The sequence below is a fragment of the Platichthys flesus genome, chromosome 6 (assembly GCF_949316205.1).
Source record: "Platichthys flesus chromosome 6, fPlaFle2.1, whole genome shotgun sequence".
Taxonomy (NCBI): domain Eukaryota; kingdom Metazoa; phylum Chordata; class Actinopteri; order Pleuronectiformes; family Pleuronectidae; genus Platichthys; species Platichthys flesus.
The window spans coordinates 22,323,523-22,351,337 of record NC_084950.1 but is presented as its reverse complement, the minus strand read 5'-3'; the positions used below and the strand labels follow the sequence as shown (position 1 = coordinate 22,351,337).

The window sequence follows — 27,815 nt, the reverse complement described above, 5'->3', positions numbered from 1 at the left end:
TAGCGGGTGCCTTTGGTAATCGATCCATGCTTCTCACTTGGTTCTTCCTGTTTTATGATGTGCAAAGCCGCTAATGATGTAAGACTGACCCAAGTTTAAAGACGTGTCATCTTCATCACATCCTGGAAGGAGGTGTAATTGTATAGTGAGAAACATTGAGACACACGACCACATACAAATGATGTATCCCTTCCTATGATCTCTATGAACTGAACCTATTATTGGACACTTCTCAGGTTTTGACATGTTTACACAACATTTCTCAACATTTTCCGGGAAAAGATCACAGGTACGTCTTTTTTACCAATATTACAGTTTATATGTGTTATTATTGGTTGATTTTATCATTCATATTAAAATGTGGTATATAAGCATTTAGTTTTAGTTATAAAGATTTATAACACTATAATGTAGTTGTAATCTAATATAATCATTTTTAGGTTGATTTGCTGATAACTAACTCTGTATGTGGACATAAATAAGTGGAAGCTGGTGAGCACATAGTTGACGTAAATACATTATATTTTCAAAGAAGAGTTGTGATTGTTGATGTATTCTGTTTATCAATAAGCACAATTGTTTTTATGTGTTTAAAGCTACATTACACTGTGTTATAAACTATTTATTAAATGTTTACTGCTCATAAATAATAAACAAGGGCCTAAAGTGCATTTGTGTTTTCGGCCTTTATCAGACTTCATAGATGTTTAATTTTGATATTACCTTGTATAATTGAGTTAACATTAAAATTACATCATGGTTTTGTATTTTCAGATATCAAGCTGAGGCTAGGACGGCTTCCTTTCTGCTGCAAGTGTTGTGTGAGTTAAATTTACTTAAGTCTTTTCATAATTGATACAATCTGTAATCAAGACATAAAGATAAGGACTGCTCGATTATCAAAATCTAAAAGCCTACCAAAAGAAACACCAAACAACAGTAAGAATAATTGTTTTACTTCCGATGCTGTTAAAAGGTTTGTTTGACTTCAGCTCATAAACACTGCAGCCATGAGGTTCACTTATAGGTCTTTAGAAAGCCATTGTGCTTGACTAAATTTGCAGCTATCTCTTTGTCAAGCTGTACAAACTCCCAACAGATGTCCGGCCTCATATTTCTGCCATCATGTGAATGCTCAATATAATCTCATAACACCAAACCAAGTTCTTCAGCTCCATGCAGCATGGAAAACGTGGGAATAAAACTGCATGATACATGTTCCACCTTATGTTGGAAATGTGAACTAAAATATGAAATATAAAATCTTTCCACATTAATATACAACTGCACTTTTGCTATATCTTGTCAGTGAGTGTTTTCCTATGATATCAAACCTTTAAATAACTTCTTTTGTGTTTACATATTAACTTTTAATTACAAAATGCCTCTGTGGTTTAATGACATTGCTTCATTTTGTGCCTCAAGAGCTCGATGGTACAAGATAATACAGATAATAATCTTAAAGGGCGGGTTATTTATAATGAGGCGCTCAGAGGAAAGGGCAGATGACACTGTACTGTATTTCATGACCTTGCCAGCTCATTGGTTTGTCTAGTAATCCACTTCCATAAAGAGAAAGTGGAGGATTTAGAGGGCCTTCAGAGATTGCAATATATACCTTCTTAACACTTCTCTGCCTGGGTCTGTGTGTCTGGGACTCTGACAAGTCTGCTCTGTTAAAGTAAGGACATCTTCTCTTTGGCCAGTTTGCTATTGTTTTAGTGTGTTGAAGAGTGATGAAGTCTAGAAGCATGCAGTGGCATTGTCGTTGTTTGGTTGCTTTTGTTTATTGTTCTTTGGCGTTATTTTAAAATACTTTGTCTCAACGATATTTTTGTTGGGAATTTATGTTTGGTTTGTGTCAGCGGAAGGTTGTAGAAAAAGGTTACTCACAAGGTCATGAGACTAAACGTGGAGTGTGACTGGCTGGTGTTGGCTTTCAAACACAGGTTACATCAATGCGAAATGAATGTGGACGGTGTGTAGCCGTGATAAAATGGCATCTTTGCGATTGGAGTGTTTTAACAGGACTTAATTGTAGAGTATGGAGAATTTTAGCAATACGAAAACAATTAGTAGTCGATGTGCTCTGTGGATTGAGGACACAAGGAAAATGTCAGCTTTCTTTCAGTTTCACTGACTATTACAACTCTTACTTTAGTGTTTAATCTGGATTTCAGTGGTTAAAGGAGTCATTTATGTGTTAGCTTAGATATATGAGCACACAAGTTCCGTCTGTGGTTGTGGCAAACCTGTTGATGTGCTGTGCTGTAAAGGAACACCACAACAAGGCATGAAGTTGAAAATCGAGCCGTTAGTGTTTATCCTCCTGTCACCACGGAGGGTTGCGTGTGGAAAACCTGGACTAATCTGTAGCGGCTGCCAGTCTCTGTCTGCACTTTACACTTCACTTAAATCCCTGCCCGCCAGATTTAGCCTGTTTCCTTCACAAATGTTGGAGTGTGTTAGCAACAGTGACTCTTTGTTCTGCCTTTGTCAAAACAAGATTCCTACAATGGATGACCTTTTACGAGAGATTTTCTCATAGTCTTTGAGTGTTTTTATGTGGTTCCTAAAAATGTATAGACCTGACCAACAAGATTTCTGTAAGATTCTTTACTTTTTCAAGATTAAACTTAAAATAAATCCTTTTTGCTGCATTCTCTAGATAAATTGTTACAAAGTTTTCACTCTTAGGAGAAAAACTTGGTCAAAACTGTAATGTCTTTTCTAGACTTGTTATAGTTTTTTTAACTCCACAGAACTACACTTTCAGATAGGACATATCGAATGCTATTGTACCTTCCTGTCTGTATGTCTCTGGATGTACAGCAGATGAAGTGTTTGTGCATCTGAGGTCAACCCAGCGGCAGGTTATTTTTATGAAATGCCCCAATGTCGTGGCTGTGTGAGAGATGGTGTTGGGTAACAGCAAAGCCGGCCACCTTCGTCGCTCCAAAGACAATTCCACCCGTAACACCCACTATCAATTTCTTAAGAACAAAAATCATGGCATAAATTTAACTCTTCTTGTCTCCAGAGCAATGTGTTACTATGCCCTCAGAGTGTCGAGTGTCTGAAAATACATTGTCGCCTCGGAAGTACCCCCGACTGTTCCACAGATGACAGCCATTTGATCCTTGGCCAGCTATTTGTTTTGGGATGCCTGCAGTGGTTGCCAGACGTCTTTTCTTCTAAGAAGAGCCCGCTGTCATGTTTTTTTGTCTCCATAGTGAAGAAATTAGGAGCAGCTGTGGCTCCAGGAATAGAGTTTTAATCCACTGCACTGTCACAGCTCCTAAATATTAGACGCAGCTCAGGCAGCAACTATCTGGCCTCTGAGTACCCCTGGTAGTGGCCTCAGATCCCTCGAGTCTGGTACTTAAAGGGTCACTTTACCCACTGTACTGGTATCTGTTTATAGATGTTTTCGTGTATTGAAGTTAAGAGCCTCGTTTGCTAGGAAAATAGTCTAGTGTGGCAGATGGGAGCGCCATTAGTTTGGAGGAATATGGTCAAAACCCTGACAGAGAATAATTTTGACTTGATGGAAAAGTTAGATGAAAAGCTAATGATATTTGCTGAGACATTCAACTTGATTCAACAAATGTAAACCTGTGGTGCTAGAATAAATGTCAGGAGATGGTCGGTTGGAGGTTTCTCTACGAGCTGTGCAGTAATAGTCCTGAGTGTTGTTGTTAGTGGATGATAGTCTTGTAGTGTAAACCCGACTTAAATGGCCTCGTGACTTGGTTTTATTAACTGTTAACACAATCTGTTTATTTCCTTTGATATGCTTTTTGCCTTAACCTTGGATTAGCGACACACAAAATGCAGGTTTGTCAACTTCTGTTGTATATATTTAGAAATTCCAATTCCGTACCCGACATCATGGTGCTGCCTGCTGGTATGAGACTGGGGAAAGCGCGCAACCAGTTCCCCTGTGGTGGTTGCTTTTTCGTATTTGATGCTTCGAGCTTGGCCCTATTTCTTACTCACATGGTGCTTTCTGCTAAATTAAGTTGTGCTTTATCAAATAACAGGGAACCTGTTTCAGATTGTATTCTGTACTGGATGGTTGTGGGTCAGTGAGCAAAATATAGTGAAGCTACCATTTATAATGTGCTGTGTGCACTGTACTTGATCCCAAACAGGTTGATCTGGTCATACACAAGACTATGTGTACAATGTTTGGATGTTAATACAGCAAGTATTGCAAAATGTATTTGATATTTGCTAAATGTTTAGCAAATATCAAATATGAGGTAATATGTACAAATTTCAAATATTTATATTTCTAGATACTTCAAGTTTTAAAAGTGTGTCATACTGAATAAATCTAACAATTTGGTTAGGGTAGTTCTTATCAGACATAAGTACACAAGATTGTTACATGCTTTGTGGAGATACTGACAATTAAACATTTTTATATAAATGTAGCACATTTTGGTTATTACTAAAAGGCTAGATTAAGAATGTGAATGTTGATTAAAGTTGCCATGTTATTGTAATTCAAGCTGGCTACAATGTTCTGTTCACATTTAGCAGGCTAACCTGTCCAAGTTATGTAACGTACAAGCATTTCATATTTGGCATTGCTAGTGTTAGCACACCATATTAGCATTAGAGTTAAACTAAAGCAATGGGAGAATGGGATTCATTCAGTTTAAGAGATATCTTATTTTGTATATAAAGTTATGTAGATTTTGACCTAATAATGTTAGCATGCTATGTTAACATGCTAAAATCTCCTTAAATCTTTTAACATTAAGTGGTAGCTTGTTAAAATACCCATTTAAGCAGGTCATAGTTAACACATCTTTAGCCCATTAGCAACCTTTACATAGCATGCAAACATTTTAACTTAACTTGCTAAGATAGCATATGCTAAGTTAGCATTCACATCCAAGTTACGCTTACAACAATAGTCCAAAGTTGGAAAAATATCGGCTACATTTTGCCGCTTGGTGGCGCTCAAAGACCAGTCAGGATTTCTTTTAGGTCATAATGAGTCATGCTCTTTGCGCTGTTTATGACTGGACCACAGTGCTGGACCTCTATCCCTGAGCCCCACTCTTATTTTGTTTAAATATAGTTTCGAGGACATCAACATGGCCTTGGTTACAAAGATCCGCTAATTGAAACCTCCTGGAATCAAAATGATGTCTTGAAATAGAATTAGCTGGATCCAATCATGACATGTGAGAGAGGTGAGTTTCTACGGTACGAGAGAAACAGGAGAGACATGACCTCAATATGATGCAGTTTGATAGCATAAACACAGATCAGCTACAACAGTAAAAACACTGACTGATGTAAATAACATGGATTTTTTGTTATATATATATGTTACTCTGTGAAATATATTAGGCATTAAGTGAACTTTCAGTTCTCAGTTGGCAACTAGAAACCTGGGCAAGTTTAAGGATTTGAGCAACTGACGAAGGCCAATTGTTACATTAGAAAACTGGGTCAAAGCATTTAAAAAATAGCAGGTCTCGTGGGGTGCTCCCATGATGCATTGGTATCTACCAAAATTGATATAGAGAAGGCCACTTTGGTTACTTACAAAAGGATAATTTATACCCAAGAGTCGTTGATGTACATATAAGGAGCATAGAGCCTGCAATGCTTAATCCCTCAAAACTTCATTCTGATCATGATTGAAACACAGTGCATCGCAGCTTGCTGCATATGGGTCTGTGTAGACGCAGACCAGACATAGTGCCCCTGTCGACCCTGGTCCACTGTTGAAATGTTTTACATTGGGCATGTTAGCGTCAGAACTGGAAAATGGGCCAATGGCCTGGTCTGATGACTCGTTATTTTGTATACGTCATGTGGGCAGCCTGGGGTAGAGATGGCCGCAGGTAGGGCAAGGAACATGACATTCATGTAGCTGAACCAATCATTGTACACTCATTAGTACAGTACCCCTTAATGTCAAAGGCATCATTTTCAAGTAGGATAGCATACCCTGCCAACAGTTTTTTTTCCAAAGAGGCCTCACCTTGCAGCTAACTGAAATAAAAAGGATGTACTGTACCTGTGAGTGGTTGCTGATTACTGTGCCCAGCTGGAGTTGGCTGCTCCTGATCAGCTCCAGCAATATTTCGGTGACAGCTTAGAAGGTGCACTTGAGTTTCACAATTCTGAAAGCCCTGGCATGTCAGTTGTCTTGGTGCACTGCGCTCGCAGTACGGTTTCGTCCTCACCACATGTTGTAAAGATCAAAATAGATTTTCTCGAGCCTGTTGAAATGAGCCGTTGTTGAGAAAACCAAAATATTGACAGGTAGACAATTAAGGACCTTTATAGATGGATGAATTCTTTAATCTCACTAATAAAAACCTTGTTAGAGATCCTATAGCCATGATCCTCTTCAATCTTTTCCATTAGAGTGTAAAAACACAAAATGTATCAAAGGTGTTGTCGGAGGGGGAGGCCATGTTGTTGATATACAGGGACATTGGTACTGATTGAATTTTACACTTATTTACTTATTTATGTATCCATAATAAGGCTGGAGCAAAAGTGGAAACTGCCAATCCAAAGAATCAACATCACCACATAATGTATATTGGATTAGATTTTTCACCTAAAGCATGGGGATAGTTAACATAATCACTTTTCTTCACTAAACCCAACATTATTCAAAACAGTTTTACACAATAATGTAACATAAAATTATTCATTGTTAATATATATCTGAATAATGATTTATAATAAAGAGAAGAAATGTTCGCACAGTACCCTGCATATATTGACTAGTCACCATGTGTTACATAAATATGACCAGCTGATCCCTAAATAGAACATTATGTTTACCGACTGCTGCAAATCAAATCTTACGTCATATGGTCATAAAAAAGCTCAGCTATTTGATCAAATGCAGAAAAAGGTGACCTCAAGCAGCAGATTACAGTTTACATTTAATTTCAATACAAAATAACAGTGTCCTGTTTGTTGTTGCTGAAACACTAAGTGTATTTGCTTTCTGTGTCTCTTGCAAGTTGATAATATTTGTACTTATTGCTTTTGTGTTATTGTGGACAAACTCCAGCAACACTCCAGAAATATCAGTTTTATCATATATCTAAAGGTAAAAAATCAATCTACCCTTTTTGTTTTTCTAGCAGATAAGAGCAGGACCCTGCAGCAAACATGGCCACTGAGTAAGTACTTAAAATCAAACTTAATAATCAATATTGTGCTTCTTGTTTGATTATTGCTGATGTTGTTGATGGCAGGCTGTGTTAACAGATTTTCCACACACACGACACATGTGACACAAGCCACATTTGGAAGTAATAAGAAATGACTAGTAACAACAGCCTCAACAACATACACCTCCTTTAATTCCCCTAAAACTGATGAATGTCTTCATGTTTGTCTTCAGGAAAAGACTGTCTGCGAGGCGTAAGCATACTCTGAAGGTAAGAAATGAATAAATAGCGGGAAGAGATACTGCTGTGTTTCTCTTGCTTACTTTGAGATTTTAGCTTACTGTACTTAAGGTTGTATGACACTGTGATCTGCAGAGCTGTATGCTGGTGGTGGCCAATACCTTGTTGGATGCTGAGGCCGGAGTAAAGACTGGTGAGAGGGAGAAGTTCCTGGCTGAAAAATGTCCCCCTGTGGATATTCCATACTCCAAGGATGAGCTTTTGGTGAGAGAAAACAGAACAGACTGTCCCGGGTCAGTCAGGGATAAGCCTCTGGCAAGGTTATTCCTGGGTGCTGCAGTCATGCTTTAGTCATCTCTGAAATCCTGTTCATAAATATCTAACAACACAATTAGAACAATTCACTAAATGTCATTAATGGCAAGCACATGTATTAGCAAAGATTTGACTCTGAACTTAAAGTATTAATAAAAGATGAAAATATTAGAGATCAGCACCAATTAGTTTGATTAATGCCTAGGGTTAGGGTTGAACTTTACTACAGGCACAATGCAAAACCCAACAAAAAGTGTAATTTACAGTTCTCTTTCTTTTTCTACAGGAACTTTGCGAGAAATTTCATGAGCAGATTGACATCAGCGAGGAGGAGAGGTACTCCATAGAGTTCAAGCTCAACATGGTGCTCAATGAGGTGAGACATGCTTTCAGGCCTGCTCACAGTATTGATTTCAGCAGTTATCTGAGCTGTTCATATTCATGACTGATTCATGCTATTAACTTTTCAAAAGTTATGTTAATTTATAGATTTGGGTTCAGTAATATTATTTTAGACTATTAACAGTATATTACAATTCAAATGCAGCATATTGTCAGTGCAGGTTCAGCTATGTGGTATTATCCCAAATATAAGAAGATATTGTTTTTTCAAAACTACATTTGAAAAAGATTGTGTCATTATGTATTCTCAAATTTAGAAATCTTTTTTTTAATGGAGGGAGTACCAGTGAAATAGACATGGTGGGTTGTGCTGTCTCTAGAGACAATTTATAGGGACCCCCTTAGAGTGAGTCAGTCAGGGTTGTGCTGCTTTTCTGCTACACAGGAAATAATAACAGGAAACTAAATAGGCCATCTCAAAGCATCTTTACTCTATCTTAATAAATCCTCCCCAAAAAAAATGTCATCAGTCCCTCCGAATCCCTTTAACAGGAGGGATGGTAAAGGCTGAAACGTTCCATTATGGGGCTGCATAATATCGGAATGCGCCTTTGCGTCCTCCAGAAGTACACCTTCTAAGGGCCAGGGCCTGATCCGCTTGACCCATCACACTGATGTCACAATTGCACAGGGACACAGATTATATCTAATTTCATGCTTTGATATGAGAAATACTGGCCTCATCTTCCAGCAGGCCAATACTACCCTGTTTGAGAACATGCACAAAACAACTATACCCAATGATTAATAATTAATGTGTCCTTATGTCCTGACTCCTCCTACAGGTCAGAGATCTCAACATCAAGATTGTAGATCTGAGAGGAAAGTTCAAGAGACCTCGGCTGAAGAAAGTGCGTATGTCTGCTGATGCCATGCTGAAAGCTTTGCTGGGGTCCAAGCACACAGTCAACATGGATCTGAGGGCCAACCTGAAGCAGGTCAAGAAGGAGGTGAAAGAGGAGGTAAGCTGCTTCTTCTACCGTGGTCCTCATTCTCAAACTCTACAGCTGCGGAGTATTTGGTGAACCAACAGGCAGGGCTCACAACTTAGATCTTATTTTTTTGTTATGACACTTGAGTTTGATGCTTTAATATGGTAAGATTAAATGGGAATGTTAAAAAGAGATCTGACAGTCAAACAGAAGGTTGAATGATTTCTGTACTTAGGCTACATTATAAAGGATAACATAACAGGATTTGTTTTTAAGTCATAAAAAATGTATTCAGTCATTCATAGAAGAAGCCCTACTGATAGAGCACACATCTGAAACCTGGGACAAACGTCCCAAACCTATACACAGCCCCTGAGTTCACTTTTACCAATATTCATGAAAAATCGATACACAGTTGTTTCATGTTCAGACGCCCAAAAAAGTCTGAGGTGCAATAAGAAAGACGCAAAAGAAAGCCCGCCATTTTGGAATTAGTGGCCATTTTGGCAGTTTTATACATTTTTACTTTGACATACTTGTCCGAGGGCTTTCATCAGATCAACTTCATATGGAGATGAGTGTCATCACAACAAGATGGAGATATTAATTACCTCGAATTTTGTGTTTCATCGCACGGTGCGTGGCGTCAAAGCTTGATTACACACCATTAAAACACGAGGTTGTGTATATCAGACATACATGGTTCAATCAACTCCAAATTGGACATGTGACACAAGAGTCCAGGTTTGATGACATCTACACAGAAATTATGAATTAAAATCACAGTGCCCCCTGGTGGTAACAGGAAATTTCCTTTTTTTTGAACGTCTGACACTTGGAAGTATTCCTCCTCCTCCACTGACCGTAGCCATGTCAACCTGTGTCAAAAGGGTGTCAAGACATTGATAATGTAGGCACATGATAACTGGGACTTTTCGTCACACGCCATATTAGTGGCGTGGCGTCAAAGTTGATCAACTCGCCGTGACAAACGAAATTGCTGTAACTCCAGTGTTCATGGTTCTATATCACTCAAACTACATTTGTGTAACAACAGCACCTCCTGAAGACATTCAGAAGGTTTTAAGGAATGGGTGTGGTAAAATAACTGAATAGCGCCCCCTAAAGTGCAGCCCTGGTACCGCGATTGGCCGACATGTACAAAAATTGATTGTGACGTGTCTTTTGATAACAAACAAATAAGTCTCTTGGAGAGATATGCTAAACCAAACAGGAAGCCCACCATTTTGACTTTAGTGGCCAGTTTGGCCATTTACCACTTTCTCACTTTGACGCACACTCACAGTTCCACCCTGATCAGATCCAGGTGTCAATATTGACTCGTCGTCAAAGACCCCCTGCTGGCTACAGGAAGTGATATGTTTTATACTTTGATGAACAGCTCCTGGCTGCTTTGCAATATTCAGCTCAAAAGAGATCAGTCAAGTCATAGGACCAAAGGCAACAATGTTGTCATAACTCCAGTGTGCATTGTCCAATCACCACCAAACTTCTGTTTCCTGATCAGAGTGTGTCAACATTTCCTCAGTGTCATAGCGCCACCTACTGATTCGCCATGAAACAGGAAGTACTTTGTAAATCCACTCTGCATTATCCAACCGGCCCCCAACTTCAAAACTATAAATAAAATCCTAATCCGAACAGCTCCATATATTAATAGAAGGGCAGGGTCATAGCGACACCTACTGATCAGTGGGAACATCAAGTTGTTGTAAAATTGTCCAATTCACAGAAAATTGCTCACGATACATCAGAGCCCCTACTTGAACAGATATATTAGTCTGTATGTAATAATACTGACGGTGAAAAGTACTGGCAACAGGAAATAAACTTGGTTTTACAACTATCATTCAATTTACATAAAATGTTCATAGTGTGATGTGCAATTATAGTGTGGACCGTAATGAGCAATTACTACCCAAGGATCAACGTCGCGTGACGGATGCAGGAAGTGAAGCGTTTATCCTTGCCGCATAGAAGATAAAGTAGCATAGAAACACTCAAATAAATCACAACTGATTTATATGATAACAGTGGAGCGTATTATGGTTAACATTCTTATTTGCTATTTTTTTCTTCTTTTTTTGTATATAATACAGGTAATTTTGTTACGTAAAATAAATCTGAAATAAATATCATCTGTGTTTACAGGACAAGCAGCTGCGCGATGTGGGAGACTGGCGTAAGAACATTGAAGACAAGTCTGATAGGAAGAAGATGTTTGATAGTTAAATGCCTGCTGTCACTGATTAAGGATTAAGAGTGGTTGTCAGGACAGAATACTTGTCTCATGTCTTTGTAATTGAAGAGTTTTATTCCAAAATGCTGCAAAACCCACTTTAACGTTTCCACTATGGAACAGCATAGATGTGACAGCTGTGGAGGTGATAGTGATAAACCGTTCGGATATGGTACAGTAAGTTATAAAGGGCCTTAATCGGATGAATCTGAAAAAATGAATTAAATGAAAAGTTTCACTGAAGTACTATTGAAAAAAAGTAACATCATCTGAGGTAGATGAGGTACAGCTGGGTTAAAGTTTTTTTGTCTGTTTTTTGTTTTGTCATTTTGGATTTCACACTTTGGAACAAAACTCTTAAGTTTGATTTAAACTGCCCTCTCCTTTTAATGTATTGTATCTTCTAACGTCTCTTGGTACACGGCTAGTGAATCAAACCTGCTTTTGTTCTGATTCATACCTCTGCATCAACATGTAAAATGTCTACAATGTGCCATCCTTATAATAGCACTGTGCTACTGCATAATTCACAAGTAGACCCCACTATTTGGTCGTGATAAGGCCGTTTGTTTGAGGCTTTATGCGCAGTTTTGGTTTAAGTTTATTTAGTTTAAAATATTCTGTATCAGGTTTTTCTTTCACTGAATGTCTGCCTCTATGCTTTTGATGTGTTGTAAGTAAAAGCACTTAAGGCCCAGTTTGAAGAGGGAAAGTGACAAAGCAGTAAGTTAGCATGAAAAGCTAGCAATCATGAATCAAATGATGCAAATCGCTCTAAACATGCTAGCTACTGCAGAGGTACTCAGTCCACAGTCTGTACCCAACAACATCATGTTATCTTTCTTTACTAATCCAAAATGCCATGATCTTATTCTCATCTTGTTGCAGTCACATTAAATACAAAAGCTTCATGTTCATCTTGTTCAGAGTCTTGGATTTGTTTTGATCCGTTTTAGTTCACAGTAGTTCATCTCCGACTTGAATTAAATGAAATCCCATTAGCCTATTTTGATCTATAACCTCAGGTTTTTGGAGGGTTTGGTCCGCTGCTCGCATTCTTTGAGGTAAATAGAAATAAGGTGGAAGACATAAAATGTCAGCTTCTCTCTCATCGTGCTAAACTTAGACCATAACTTCTTTAGAGTTGATGCTACATGTCTTTATGTAGGATTATTTCCACTAATACATTTTATGGTGATTTTTACTTCTCATCTTAATGTATGAATGAAAGCAAATACTATGTTATTGTCCACCAAAAGTGGAAAATTGCCTTCAGCTCTGTTGAATCAGACAAAGAGATGAAATACATTAAAATATAATAAAGCAGTTCAATTTCTGTGGGTTGAAGTGCAACAATCTCTATACTGAGTTACAAATTGGGTAAACATTTTTTTTTAAAGTTAAAACATTTAAAAGTGCAGTTTGGTGTTTAGGGTAAAATTGCGTAACACTTGCAGGGCTGATACAGAGTTTAGAATGGCACTAAGGATAAAGGACCTTAACAAAATAATTGTTGTCACCAGAGAGACAACCAAAGTTCAGAAGCTCAAACTGGCGGCTGAGAGGATGGGAGTTGTCGGCGTGGATGCTCCTCACCTTCTTCTCCGTTCTCTCAGTGAGAAGTTGGCTCAAAGTATATATACATTATTAGGCAACAGAGAAAAAACAAATTGTTAGTCTTTTTATCCACAATATTCATACTCTTTGACAACAGTTCTTACCACACAACTATCAACTAGCTAAACATTAGCTATGTCACTCTTACAGATAACATTAGTTAACCTACAGACAGAACATGTTTTGGTATAAATATAAATAAATTATCATTTAACCTTCAAAGTAATTACATTTTTGAGTGTTTTTATCTTTTATCTTTAAATTGTTTGTTGTCAAATGGGAGAGCCAACTGGGATTGAGATTAAAATAATTTGGTAATAATGTAGAGTTGTTTTTTTGTGAATCATTTTATTGCTGTCAAGAAAAATGACGGCCTCCGTAGAGAGGCCCTATCTTGGTGTATATATAAAGTATTTAGATATAAAGGGCTCTTTCTGGGGTTTAAGAAATGAAAGATTTTTACAATATAGATGAAACACACTAGTGGGAACCTCCCCAGCCTTATTTTATATTCAATTTCGGCCAACAAATCAATTTCACCTAAATCAAAATCAATTTCACCTAAATCTTAGACAATGGACTTTTAACCTGCACTGAATGATCAGGGTTTGTATGTCATTGTAACATGCAATTACAAATGGAGAAGTCTCAGTCTTATTTCCAGTTGGAGCTGAAGAGGTAATTCATTTACTCAATTATCATTATTTTAGGATGTTGGTCATGTTTTCCTTGATGTTTACTACATTTTCTCTCTTTTCCCCCCCAGGTCAGCTATTAAAGGACTTAAGGTATGTTCATAATTTCACTGTTGTGGACCAACAAACTCTCTCCTCCATGACACTAATGCTCATCTGTAGAAATCTGGAAAACAATAAAATAAAGAACGTGCAAAACAGTTATTTATGTGGATGTTGAGGGTGGCTTCAGATTCATCTGCTGCTTTGGTTTGGGAAGGGGCAGATGTTCTCCAGAAAGATGTCATGTTGCATTTTGTTGACCTATTACAAAATATAATAAAACCCTGATTAAATGTCCTTAATTTGAAGCAGCAGGAAGCGAAATGCACTGTTTGTTTCTGTAGAAGCCACATAGCTCACAGCATCAACTGGATATTCCCTATTGGAATCTTGTCCAAAGATAAAAACTCAGCAACCAAGCCATGACATCGATGTTCTCTGATTGCCATTAATATAAAGAACTGTGTGGAAAACATGTATGTATTGATTTAGTCTCAACCTAACCCAGAAAAGCTTAAGTCTCATTGTTAATGGTTATCACAATTTATTAATAAGTTATGTTTCCATTGTCCTTGGTAATATTTAGATTTCATCAGTAAAGTGCTGGAAATTCATCATGTAAATACAAAAGGAGACTGTAGCGTTCTTCACAACAATACTTCAAACAAATAGACACTAAAGCATATTTCAATAATCAATTTCCACATGGTTATCCATCATTTAAACTACACACACCAGAAGTGGATTAAAGAAACAAGCAATAATTTGTAATTAACTCTTCAGACTTTAGGAACTTCTGTAGATCTTTGCTAAATTTAGATAAGAAACATATTACTCATTGCAGCTCCCTGCTTCACCCAAACTTATTTTGATGAATCAGTCTCTCCTGGAGATCTAAGGGTTCATACCCAGATAAGGGGTATCTTAGAGATCAGGCAAAAATCCCCCCAAAACAAGTAACCAAGCAGGAGTCAAAACTAGGGAGATATGCACACAGAGGTAATTTAGAGAATCTGCAATTGCAATCACAGTTGACATTTGGCAAGAGGTATGCACCCTGGTAAAGGTAAGTATTTCAAAATATAACGGAAAATGAACATGAATGATTGTGCTGTAACATATACAGTATTCTGTCTGAACCGTTTCTTCCAAATCCATCCATCCATTATCTATACATCTTAACTTCTGAGGGTCATTGGGGGAGCAATCCCAGTTGACATTGGGCGATAGGTATACACCTTGCACTGGTCACCAGTGTATCAGCGTTCCAACACAAAAGGACAAACAACTTTTCACACTCACATTTACACCTATGGTAAATTTATAGTCTCCAGTTATTCAAACCAAGTCTGCATGTTTATAGACTGTGGGAGGAGGAATCCACCGGAGTACCAGGAGGAAACCCACACACAGAGAACATGAAAAATCCACACAGAAAGACCCTGGCAAAACTAGGCTTCCAACCGGGATTTGAATTGGGATTGGGAACTATCTTGACAAAATACTAAAGATATTGCCGCCATTCTAAATGAGACAACCGTGTTATACAGGATACTTTTCTCATTTTTTCTGGCAAACTTTTTTTCAGCCCGGACCTGTCGAGGAGGTTAAGTTTTCGTCTGTGGTTCATATCTTGATCTTGTGAATTTAAATGTGGTTTCATAAGGAGACTGCTGGGCCTCGGTGGAATGCTCTTCTAGTTTTTCCTATTTCCACAAAGTCAGGTGACTTTAATTCATGCGTTTTATCTTCAGATAACAAGACCCAAGATGGCGTGGTTGAGATGCAGGGAGGACATTCATCTCCCTCCTCTCCCAGCAGACCATCCCTTTGTTCTTTGTACCGTGTTTCATGTTCCTGGGTTTGCTTTGTTCGAGAACCAGCAGATATGGACTGCCATTTCCCTTTTGATCATGTTTTCTCCTATTTGTGTTACCCAGGAAGTATTTTTTTTTGTTTTGTGATATTGGAATAGGTTATGTTGACGTTGGATTTGTAGTTAGACTTGTTTGAAGCCAAAATACTTTTCTTAGTCATATTTGTTACTTATTTGAAAATTGTTCCCTGTGACTTGGGGAAGATGGCTAGCTCCTGTTGGGTCTTGGCCACCCATAGAGAGGACAAAACACAGTCCACCACCCTTTCCCTTCCACTGTCAGTCACTCAGTATATGCACTGTCCTGACGTTTCTTTTCTTAAAACCTAAGTAGGATAATGTTCATTTTTTTGGCTTCTGCATCAACACGTCCTCATCCACAAATCTTCATCTGCTGTGTTTCTGCCAAACAAACAGATAAATATCATGTCCAGTGATGAATGAAGCATATGAAACAACTGTCAGATTGTCAGACATTCAGTCTGCGGCGTCGAGTTTCCTGGCTCGGCCTGATCTCAACCATACCGAGTTACAGCTCTGATCCCATGGTAATCCTGATCACAACCATCTCTGATCAGCACTGACAGTCAAGTATGTCAAAAAGTGGATCTGTTTTATTGTCACTGAAATACCGTTGATGGGATGTACATAATCATTATGTTTTATTACACTGGTCTCATTCTGTACCCTGTCTCTTTAACAGTCTGTGTGCGCACTCGGCAGCCTCAACAATGTCTTATGTATTTGGCACATCGCTGCTCAGAGTTACTGCAGGTTATATTTGACCTCTGCTGACGGCTGTATCATATCCTCAGAGGACAGCTGCCTCTTCACGTAGACTCACACCAGCCCGAATTAGAAAAGACAGAACAGAGCCAGAGAGCCTTCTGGAGAAAGGGAAGCTACAACAGTTTACCATCTGCAATGTCCAACGTATTAGCCTGTGCACAGCTAAACTGTGGTAGTACATCACAAAAACACATTTTCTCTTTCAGACAGGAGGTGAACACCGGTTTCTGTCCCTCTCAGAGCCCTGAACATGAATGAAAGCTGTCTTTAAGACTTACAGGTAAGACACTACTGATAAAAAAATGCACTTAAGAACTAATAGATTCAGAAACATATTCAGGATGTCTTTGCTTACCTCTCTAATAAAAATCCACAGCCATAAAATTAACCATATAAGTGGTGGAAGATACCAAATCCTCACCTCTCAATGCAAGCTCGATGTTGTGGTGCACAAAAAGTGCAAATTTACTGACTTAATTATATTATTATAAAGCAACATCGCTATCTACTAAGATAGGGTTGAGCCAAATACTTGGATGAAACAAGTATCCGGTACAGACAATAAACTTTTACGAGCACTAGAACGAGCCGAGAAAAATGTCTCAATATCTGTACTCGTGATGAATGAAAAAAGTTCGATGTCACAGCCACTCTCTTTCTCTTAAAAACACGTTCAGTTTTTGTTGTCATTTGTGTGTGCGTTTGTGTGCTCACATACATTTTCACTTTATTCACTTAAGTTTATAACAAACTTTTCTAAATAGTTATCTTACTCTTGTAATAATTTTCTTTATCTAAAGCTCAATTCTAAGGCTGTTCTGTAAATAGTTTTCCTCAATAAACACTAAATATTGCAACTTCCGAACAACCCATATCCATGTCAGACCTAAAATACCAACTTCTGATAAAGTCCAGACCACTTCCGGTTTAAGCCCCGCCCTTTCAGTTAATTTCCATATTAAATAAATATATAGGGCCAATTTAGAATAATGTTGAATATAAGGAGAATACAGCTTTAATTTGACAAGAGTAAAGTAGTACTAAAGTACTAAATTAAAGCAACATTTGTACATTGAGTTGTGAAAAGTGAAGGTCCGCAGGTTGTGTTTCTCGGATTTTGGGGTTTGGTATTTCATTTTGTAGGATGATTTGAGATTCTACATCATCATGAACCTTGGCTGTCAATGCATCTCTTTCTAAAGTGATGCAAATCAGAGCAGTACAGAATTAGCCTTTTACAATTTAAGTTTGAGGATTGGAGATTTTTTGCCCAAATTAGAGGTGAGGTGAAAATCTCCTGAGACACTTTACTACACACAAATTTATATGTTTTACTCTTAAATAAAGAATCAAATCTGTTGATATTAATTTTGACTGATATTGACCGACCAGGAGAGTTTCAGTCATCAGTCCAACCTTCTGGTCTGTGGTCCCATCAAACCCTGCAGCAGCTGATTTCTAAGAGTGTCAGGGAAATCTGCTGCTTTCAATGACACATCCTCAAGCATGATCCTTAAACACGACACCCAACCAAGCACTGGCACTAAAAATGAACATTACAGTTACTGGATGACTATTTTAATTACAGTGTAATTTGAGATACACTTTTCATTACAGAAAAATGTTACAGAGCTAATGTCCCCACATGGAGATTGCTGGACCTGTTTGACCAGGGACACTTTTTCTATGTGTCATGACAAGTAGAATCCTGAGCTCTTAGGAAATCACAAGAAAGCAGCTCTACTTACATATCATGTGTGTGTGTGTGTTTGTGTGTGTGTGTGTGAGTGTGTGTGGGTGTGTTTGTGTTTGTGATATGTGTACTTCTACACATAGGAGAGGCGATGGTCTAGTGACAGAAACTTGGACTATGGGCAGAGAAGGTCTCTGGTTCGTCTCTCGTTCGACTCCACGGAGAGACAACAAAAGACGAACCTGGATTGATCTGTCCAAAACTCCAAGAGTCTCCCTACCCTGTCTAGTGCCCCTAAGCAAGGCACCTTACTCCCCCAACATCTGCTCCCCGAGCGCCGTACATGGTCGCTCACTGCTCTGTGTGTCCTGCACCAGATGGGTCAAAAGCAGAGATTACATTTCCCTACCTGCATGAGTGTGCCTTTGCATGTCTGTGCATGTGTTTGGGACTAATAAATGCATCTTAATCTTAATCTTACCAATTGGTTTAATTTTATCTCAATTAGAAATTTTCAGATCGAATCACAAAATCTTCCATTCAATTCAATTTTATTTGTATTGCACAACATACATTATCTCAAGGCACTTTACATAGTAAGGTTGAGACAACACGATAAGTGAATTATTATACCAATCAGCAGTTCTGCAGACAGCCACTAGGTGCCACTACCACTTCCAAAAAATGGGACAGTTTGAGCGAATGGAGAAACTCTCGGCTTTAACCTTTAGAAAAAATTGTAACATATTTTTCCCTCAACATATCAGGCTCCAAGTTGTCCTACAGTGGGTATATATTATATCTGTTGGGTTTTTCCATGCCTCTGTTTAGATTTACTGACTTAAACCCAGTGGTGGGAGGTAACGAAGTACAAATACTTCTTTCCTGTACTTAAGTAGATTTTTCACATATCTGTACTTTACTTGAGTATTTATTTTCCTGACGACTTTTTACTTTTACTTGCTACATTTGAACACAGATATCTGTACTTTCTACTTCTTACATTCTCAAAACTGTCTCGTTACTTGAGCAGCGGAGATTGGCGCAACGCGAGCCTATATGCACGGCGCACCTCTCTCTCTCTCGCGTGCCCGCTGCCTCGGGAGATGTGCAGGTCCGGCGGCGTGAGGGGGGGCGCGAGACCCCCCCCCCCCCCACGCGAGACCCCAGCGTCCGGAGGTTGGTCGGGCTGCCTTGGTCGACCGGGGTCAAGCAGGCTGTACCGGTCATGATCCCTCCGCAGGTTCACCATCAGGAACCCTGTTACGAGTTTGATCGTCTTCTCGGCGCTCCGCCAGGGCCGTGACCGACTCTGGCGGGGCCGATCCGAGGACCTCACTAAACCATCCAATGAGGAATAGCGATGTGTGTACAAAGAGGAGGGACTTAATCAACACCAGCACATTCCCCATCCATTTATTCCCTTCTACTGCAGGAGCTCGGTTCAGCTCAGTCTTAATTATTCGGTCTGAAATTTGGCAGCAAAACAAGATTGTGTCCAGTGAGTTTTTCTTATTTGTACTAGCAAAGTGCAGCTGTTAACAAAAGAGAAACTATCTTATTTTGTGTGCCTAGAACTTGTTTCTGGTTGCTAAGTTATCAGAAGGTGCATTGTGTATCACTCCTGCTACTGATGAAAGGTCCAGGTTTTGTGATATTTACACAATGTTTTAGTTGTTATACTGTGGTTTATTAATGTTCTTAGGCAGACACAAGAGGCACTTTTTTATTCTGTTGTGTTGATTCTTTGTTGTCTCTAGAAGTTTAGATGCACTGGTCCATTACTATTTGAACCTCAGTATCTAGGGTTCAAAATTTGTAAAATTATAGATTATATGCATATTGTTATAATTTTTCAGTCAGTTGAAATAAATCTTGAGGAGAAACATTTTTGGTAGTTTTGTGCCTGTATATACTATAAAAAGCACTTTAGATTTTTAATTTTGGTACTTGTACTTTTACTTTTGATACTTAAGTAAATTTCAACACCAGATACTTTTAATACTTAAGTACATTTAATATGAGCTACTTTAAGACTTTTACTCAAGTCATTTTCTGAAGGGTGACTTTTACTTTTACCGAAGTCACTTTCAAGTAAGATATCTGTACTTTTACTCAAGTATGGCTTTCAACTACTTTATACACCACTTCTTAAACCCGACAAGGTTCTACTTGTGAGAGCCTGCTAACACGCTCTGCTTACGTATGCAAATGTGGACACTATGAAGTAAGGTTTACATAATAAATAAACATTATATCTGTAAAAGGACTTAAGGGCTGGATCACACCAGCCTTTCTGAAAAAGATTTCAGACATGCAGATGATTCAATTTACGTGGCATCTCCACGATTAGCGGCATCACTCACTAACAAAGAATCATCTCAAATTCTCACCATGTTCATGTACATATTTAACTTAACAAGGATTTTGAGCTCTTAAGTATCATCCAATTTTATCTACCACTAGTCCATAAAAGTGCAAATAACAGTGGCAGTTACCGGTGGAAGCCATTTTAGAAAGGCAATATAGTTTGTTACTGAGAATCTGTTGTTGAAAGAACCAGAACATCTTTTTCGTTTCTACTCTACTTCATTCCGATAAATGATATTGTAAATGCATCTACCCTGACCTCTTAGGAGTTGCTTCTTGCTGTGGACATTAGGACTCTGATTGGTCTGACTCTGAATCATTTTGGTTTGGCCACAAGTGAAAAACTGGTCCCTGAAAAAACGGTTCTAGCTACCCCTTCTCACTATAACTGTGTCACTATATCTTTCTAGGTTTTTTTTTTACGACAACACATTACATCAGTATTATTGAATATATTAATTGTAATTCTGGTTCAGATGCATTGATGTAAAAACATGATGGCAGTTAGTGTCTGTTTAAAACAAGCTGTTTCATGGTGGATGGGAATATGTAGTTGGAGTAACCAAGCCATGTAGGGAATTTTGACTTACACTGGTGACTCAGGTTCGACTAGGAAATTTGAACAAACTAAGTCATCCAAATTATGACTATGAGCTTATTAGATTTAGAAATTACCAACTTTTTTCTTTTCTTTGAACGACGTTTTGTCAGGTTGTAATACATTTTACATACAGTTCAAGGTGATGTGTATTATTCTGGGGAATGACTGTAGATATTTGAACAAACGCTCCTTCAGAGGCTCCACAAAATCCATCAAGAAGAAACAGAGCAACCTCTTCAACCCTTTTCATTCCTTGCAACTCTCTGTGGTCTCTCCACCGTTGAAACGCCTCCCTGATGTTCAAGAGGGTCTTCACCCTTTCGTTAGTTCGTTGTCTTAGCTGAAGTCTGTGGTGCTTCAACGATAAGCTACTGTGGTAATATTTGCAGATAGACAATCCTGTGACATAGATGTGTTTCAACAGCAATTGTTGCGTTCTGAAACAGTATTGACGATGTATGTCAGACTATCTATGGGTACGTTTACAGGTCGTCCTCCCTCTTTCGAGAAGTAACAGGTGATATTTCCAATCACACTAGAAAGTGTAATTTCAGTAGCAGCCCCCTTCACAAAAAGTATGGTCCGAATTTCCCACAGCCTCCTCTTCTTGTGTGTTGCATGGTTAAATCAATGATTTTTATTTTATGCAAACAATTTAAGTCACTTCATCCTGGCACCAGTTTTCTTCAATATATGCGTTCATATTGACAAGCAGTAAATTCAACCACAAACCATGCACTTCCTCCACGCTTCAAACATAACCAGATGGTGGATGGATCCAAACAAGTGACTACTGCTAGCATCAGGAGTATGAATCAAATTCCATGTAAACATGCACATATATTTTGAAATGCCTTCACATAGCAAGGAGAGGCCACACGCTTCACTCATACTGCCATTAAGAGCATTCCGTGGGCTCAACATTTTGGCTTATCCCTTCGGCAGATTCATGAACCTAACCCCCAGCATCCCCCTCCACCCACGACATTCCTAACATGACTCAGACTCCATCATCGCTGTCTGCACCTCACTGAGATCAGTCATCAACTTTCCCGTCAACCAGCGCTCCAATAGTTTAAGCTGTTGAATGCTTATAATTGTGATGACACTTCTTGCTGATCAGTGGGAATGAGGGGACCATCGAAGAAGTTAACCAGGAGATCAATTACTCACATGCTTTTGTGGATGGAGAAATAGTTCACTCTCTTATTGGCTTAGATTTATTGTTTTTTTGTCTTTGGAAACATTTGATGTCATCCAACTTTTCCTTCATTAACATATTCACTAAGGTTTCAGTGAAAATAGCATTCTTGATGTATATCTCGTTTTATATTTATTTCAACAATTGCTGATGAGGCCGACGAGATATGGAAAAATACTGCAGAATTGTTTCTTAGGTATGGCCACATATGTATGTATGACCTTGTCCTAGGAATATTTCTAGGAATGTTATCTGCAAGGTTCATAAGTTGAATCTGAAAAACATTTTTATCTTATTTGTTCAATAGTTTTAGTTGTTAATGATTCGTCAGTTTCAATAAACGTGATCAATCCTGTCATTTAGACCAAATGAAATCAATAGCTGCCATACCTTTCTGCATATCAGTTGCATATTTTCAAAGTGTAGCCTGCTCTTGCTAGGTTTTCCAGGATTTCCAACTCTTGATTTAAGAATTCCTTAAAAGAAACTGAAAGAGAAAAATCCTAAAGCATGAAGGAATGAAGTCAAGAGTCATGCAGTAGCAGCTTTGAGGCAAATGTCAAAGCTAACAAAGAGATGATAAGGTAAAATGTTACCATTAACATAGCATGCTTACCACTTGACATAGCCCGTTAGAATACCTAGTGCGGAATGGTCTGTTTGCTTCGTCTGTGCTAATAACGATTCACAATTATTCCTCAACATACGAGAGTCCCCCGCAAACAGTTCTACAACACACTGTCACTTTTTATTGCTTTTGAGCTGCAGAGACTGTACTGTCCTGAAGTCGCTCCAGAGCATTACCACCGGCCAACAGCTTATTCCAACAGGCAAGTTCAGACCAGCACTTTACTAGTTGCATGAAATAAGGAAAGACTGTGACTGCTTGTTGTGAGATGAAAAGTCAAAGGATTACTGAGGTCAGTAGGATATATCTGAGGTACGTGAATGTCTGTAAGAAATGTTGTGGTCATCAATTCCTTTGCTGCTTAAATATTTGAGTCTGTGCAAAAGTGGTGGAGCAACCAACAGCACCATCCACAGAGCAAAGCCACTAGCATGCAATCATAGCTCGTGTTAGCAATGACCACACTCTTTTTAATTGCCTAAATTTAACCAAGCCTTAACCCACTTCTCCTTTTGATGGCACAGAAAGCAACCTTAAAAAAAGGAAAGAAAGTGGAATTGAATATAAAATAATTGGTACATAGATCAAATCCTAGAAAACAAATCCTAAAATGCCATTTCAAACTCAATGCCATTCCCTGCATATGAATATGTACAATCTTGTTCTGGTCAATTCTTCTCGGGAGGAGATTTAGGCCCAATCCCATTTCACCCCTTCTTCCTACCCCTACCCCTTGTTTTCGAGGGGTTGTCTTAGTTCTTGAAACAGAGTCAAAAGGGTCAGTGGTTGAAATTTTCCCCCACAAATTAGGACAGCACTTCAAGAAGCCATTACATCATAAGTAGTAGTTGCGAAATCCCGACAAGTCATCAGTAGTTGTCGATGTAAACAAGACGAGACAAAAGTTTTGCCGGAGTTGTCTTTGTAATAACGTTGTTGAGATCTTATCTCAACAACTTAAACCAATGCTATTGTTTGCAGTTACTAAAGTGACAAACCTAATATCTGTGCTAATGCAGGTGAATCAATGACATTTGCCAGCTTCGGATTCGCAAGGCATTTTTTCTCATAGCCCTCGGTTTGTAGTGCAGGTCTGAAACATCTCTGTTTTGAGGGCTGTTCGGACCTAAAACTTGGCCCGACCCCTCCATCCAAACAAGGATCGGGACAAACAACGCCTACACGCGAATGGGCAAAACGGAGAGGAAGGTTTTAAGGGTACGGAGAAGGGGTGAAACGGACTTGGCCTAAAGCAGCTAAGAAGAATGTTTTCATGAGAAAGTCATACTGTAACATAATCCACATGGAAAATATGCCTTCCTACTTATACCTGAAATCATGCCTGCATATTTTCATAACATTGCAGTGTTAATATGAGAGGGCCCTGTGTAGCCACAGAAAGATTTGGAAGCCTTTCTGAGAGCAGATGCACGACTCAGAGCAGCAACCCAAGATGAAACGTTAACTAGGCCAGTGGGCTATTACATGATATTTATAGAGAGCAGTGCAAGCTTGCTAAGCAATTTATTTGAAGCAATAGTTAGAAGTAAGGTTAAAGTTGCACTAAGGGCTTTCTTTCTTTTGAGCCTGGTTCATCGCACCTATGGTCTGGATTTTTTTTGTGTTCTGTCCAAACTCAGATCAATACGAGTTCTAGGTTAAGTTACATGCATGCATTTTATTGATTGACTTTGGCATTAATGGCTTTCTTTATCCCTCTTTCAATTTGCTGTAGAGAGTCTGTTGGATTGAGCTCTTTTCTAGGAGTGAGTAAACATCCTTTAAATAGTACCTTAAATCATCCCTTACTCTATCAAGACAAATTAGCCCCACATATCTTTTTGTTCAGTGTATATTTCAAAGAATTAAAACTTTTTGTCAGGTATAGGGCCAACTTTTAGCTTTGTGCTGTGAAGAGAAGGAGGCTCCACTGTTTATTTCCTCATGGGAAAACCATCTGAGCTCCACAGCTGAAATCTGTAAGCAGAGGTGTCACCAAGGGGTAACTGATATTTGAGTCCCTGCCAGGTTTAAAGGACATGTCCTTCATGAGAAGCTGGCTCTAATTAACGATAAGAAGTTTGTGTTTCAGATGTAGGCTCTGAGATTCTACACATTACGGGGCCTGAGGACATACAGAGGCAAATTAGCAACTAGCATGATGAGAAGCTTTAGTAGGTATGAAATATCTGGCTGTTATAGATCTTTAAAAAAAAAAAAATTAAGTTTTAAATTAGATTTTACAAGTTTAATCAAAGTAGGCCTAAGACATAAGTCTCTGTTTTTATTTAGTGTTTATGGAGAAACGTTTAACATTATCCTTTTTCACTTTATTAAACAATTAGAAAACTAAAATTAAATTTGTTTTCGTAGTTTGAGTATTTAAACAATAACCATCATGTTTTCCATTAAGTTGCTCTTGGGAATTGGAATCCAAGTCCAGCCTTAATTTGCAGTGGATGCCTCCTGTGATTAGCACAACTTAAACTCAGCACAATAACAAGGCAGACTTTACTGTCCCACTCCTTTGTACAGTCCTGTCCTGATGTTGTTAAATGTTTGGTCTCTGATGGTTTTGCAGTGAACGTGGAGCCTCGTCATACTTTTCCTCCTTTTTATAGCTTCCATCCCACTGAGCAGAGACCTAAAATGATACCAGGCTCCTCCTTGAAGATGTCTGAATTACAGGGTGAAGTTGGCATAGGTTGTCGATATTTCAGGAGCTTGGCTACCCATTGGTCTAAAGATCCACCATTTCCATAAACAGGAGCTCCATAGCCATATCCGAGCCCTCACATATATATACAGACCAAGGATCATTCCTTGCAACTGCCTCTGGCCACTGGTGCCCTTCTCCTTGACTTTCCGTTCCATCGTAGGTGAGACTAATTTCCCATCTTCTTCTCCTTCTTCTTTTCTTCCTCTGTCTTCTCCTCTCTGCAAGCCTGGACGGAGCTGGTAAATTGATACGTAGCAGCCGTGTGGAGTCCGTTAGAGTCTCTTTGGGTAGACCTGCTTGTAAAAGTGCTAAGGCGATGAAAGTCTTGACCTCTGAAGTTTGTTTATAAGTGAAAGGATATGTGAGCCCATGTGAAGGAGAGGGCTGATTACTGGCTGATTAGGTCTGAGCACGGTGTTTAAACAGCACTGCAAAAATATTTGAATGAACCAAGGCTGGATGATGCTTATTTGTTTGCTTCTGACTTTTGCTGAAGATTTGTGCTTGATCGTTCATAACTGTAAGGCATCATCTTTGAAGAATTGGGTTGTTTCAGAAAGTGAGGAAGTGTTTCTTTTTAATGTATAAACTAAAGCTTTTCATAAGATGCCAGTGTTAAGTATTAATTTTGGACTAATGGTGAATTTATTTATTTTTATAACAAATTGTTATAGCTTTAGCTAGTTTGATTATTTTAGCTTGTGTCTTTTGTTGTTTGGGATTTGAGAGGATGATGGGATTTTACCGTTTTTAGATAAATAATTTGGTCTATTTCACAAAAAACATGGAACCCAGTGCAGTTTCTCTTCTAATTTTAGAAATTGTCTAGATATTTTATGCAGACAGATGAATATCATCAAAGTAACATGGAATTGTCTTAACTGGGTTTTAACTGGTTAAAGAAACAGTTTAATCTCGCCTCATTTTGTTATTAGTGTTTATTGCTTGTTAAATTTGTCAGAAATGTCTCAAATATTTCAAGATTCTAACAGTTTTCAGACTCATTAGACCTGAGAGTAAATTGAAACCCTGAAGTTATTTTTAGTTAAAATAACTTGAAATCCGAATACAGGTCAGAGTGACTGGTTGAGACGGGTTTGTTTTTGCAGTGTGTGTTGGCATCCCAGAGTTGGCTTAGCTTACTCGCTGTGGCAGCACATTGTGCTGCAGGGATTCTTCTCCACGGAAGGAATTGAAGCGTTAACTCCCTGAGGATATTTGGTTTTGGATGCTTCTCCCAGGCGTCAGTCGGGACATTTGATCCAAACTCCAAACTTAGCTCTATCACCATCGCCCCTCATCAACTGTTCGAATAGATCACATTTCCAAGAGAGGAGGCTGCGGTATTTAAGCAGAGAGTAGATTATAACATCCTTTATTGTCCCTCAGTGTCTCAGTGATTTTCTTCTTCTTTTCTGTTTTTCTTCCTTGCACAGGCTGTGCAGAAAAGAAACCGCCAACATGTCTGAGTAAGTTTTAGTATTTTTCTGGATTGAAAGTGTGAAGTGTTACCATGTATAAAGCATGCAGTATTCACCATTGATAAGAGGGAGGAGGATAGATAGATAGATAGATAGATAGATAGAAAGATAGATAGATAGATAGATAGATAGATAGATAGATAGATAGATAGATAGATAGATAGATAGATAGATAGAGAGAGAGAGAGAGAGAGAGAGAGAGAGAGAGAGAGAGAGAGAGAGAGAGAGAGAGAGAGAGAGAGAGAGAGATAGATAGATAGATAGATAGATAGATAGATAGATAGATAGATAGATAGATAGATAGATAGAGAAGAAAGCAAAGGAATGTAGGAAGGATTAAGAAAGGTTGTCAAGTTAAAAGAGAAATATAATGACCAAGGAGGAGAGAAGAAAAGAAACCGCCAACATGTCTGAGTAAGTTTTAGTATTTTTCTGGATTGAAAGTGTGAAGTGTTAAAGCATGCAGTATTCACCATTGATAAGAGGGAGGAGGATAGATAGACAGATAGATAGAAAGATAGATAGATAGATAGATAGATAGATAGATAGATAGATAGATAGATAGATAGATAGAGAGAGAGAGAGAGAGAGAGAGAGAGAGAGAGAGAGAGAGAGAGAGAGAGAGAGAGAGAGAGATAGATAGATAGATAGATAGATAGATAGATAGATAGATAGATAGATAGATAGATAGATAGATAGATAGATAGATAGATAGAGAAGAAAGCAAAGGAATGTAGGAAGGATTAAGAAAGGTTGTCAAGTTAAAAGAGAAATATAATGACCAAGGA

The 27,815-nt window shown here is 38.5% G+C and overlaps 2 protein-coding genes across 5 annotated transcripts in view; both read left to right on the top strand.

Moving 5' to 3' along the window:
• The first annotated feature begins 1,573 nt into the window (after positions 1–1,573).
• On the top strand, positions 1,574–12,232 carry LOC133955739 (troponin I, fast skeletal muscle-like). Of its 2 annotated transcripts, none has more exons than XM_062390742.1 (7): positions 1,574–1,681; positions 7,137–7,175; positions 7,400–7,436; positions 7,542–7,670; positions 8,008–8,097; positions 8,909–9,085; positions 11,228–12,232. In XM_062390742.1, the coding sequence occupies exons 2-7, from the start codon at positions 7,165–7,167 to the stop codon at positions 11,306–11,308; spliced, it is 525 nt and encodes a 174-aa protein (XP_062246726.1). In that variant the 5' UTR covers positions 1,574–1,681; positions 7,137–7,164; the 3' UTR covers positions 11,309–12,232. The 2 variants fall into 2 exon arrangements, with proteins under 2 accessions (XP_062246726.1, XP_062246727.1); XM_062390743.1 differs by having other exon boundaries at positions 1,598–1,681; positions 7,140–7,175.
• A 13,385-nt stretch (positions 12,233–25,617) lies between these two features.
• LOC133955308 (troponin I, fast skeletal muscle-like) overlaps positions 25,618–27,815 on the top strand; it is a 5,496-nt gene continuing 3,298 nt past the window's right edge. The window contains exons 1-2 of one of the 3 annotated variants that reach the window (XM_062390091.1): positions 25,618–25,706; positions 26,983–27,015. In XM_062390091.1, coding sequence (XP_062246075.1) covers positions 27,008–27,015 — 8 coding nt within the window. In that variant the 5' untranslated portion in view covers positions 25,618–25,706; positions 26,983–27,007. Of the gene's footprint in view, positions 25,707–26,982; positions 27,016–27,325; positions 27,442–27,815 lie in introns of those variants that run through there. The other 2 variants (XM_062390092.1, XM_062390090.1) reach the window with 2 other exon arrangements.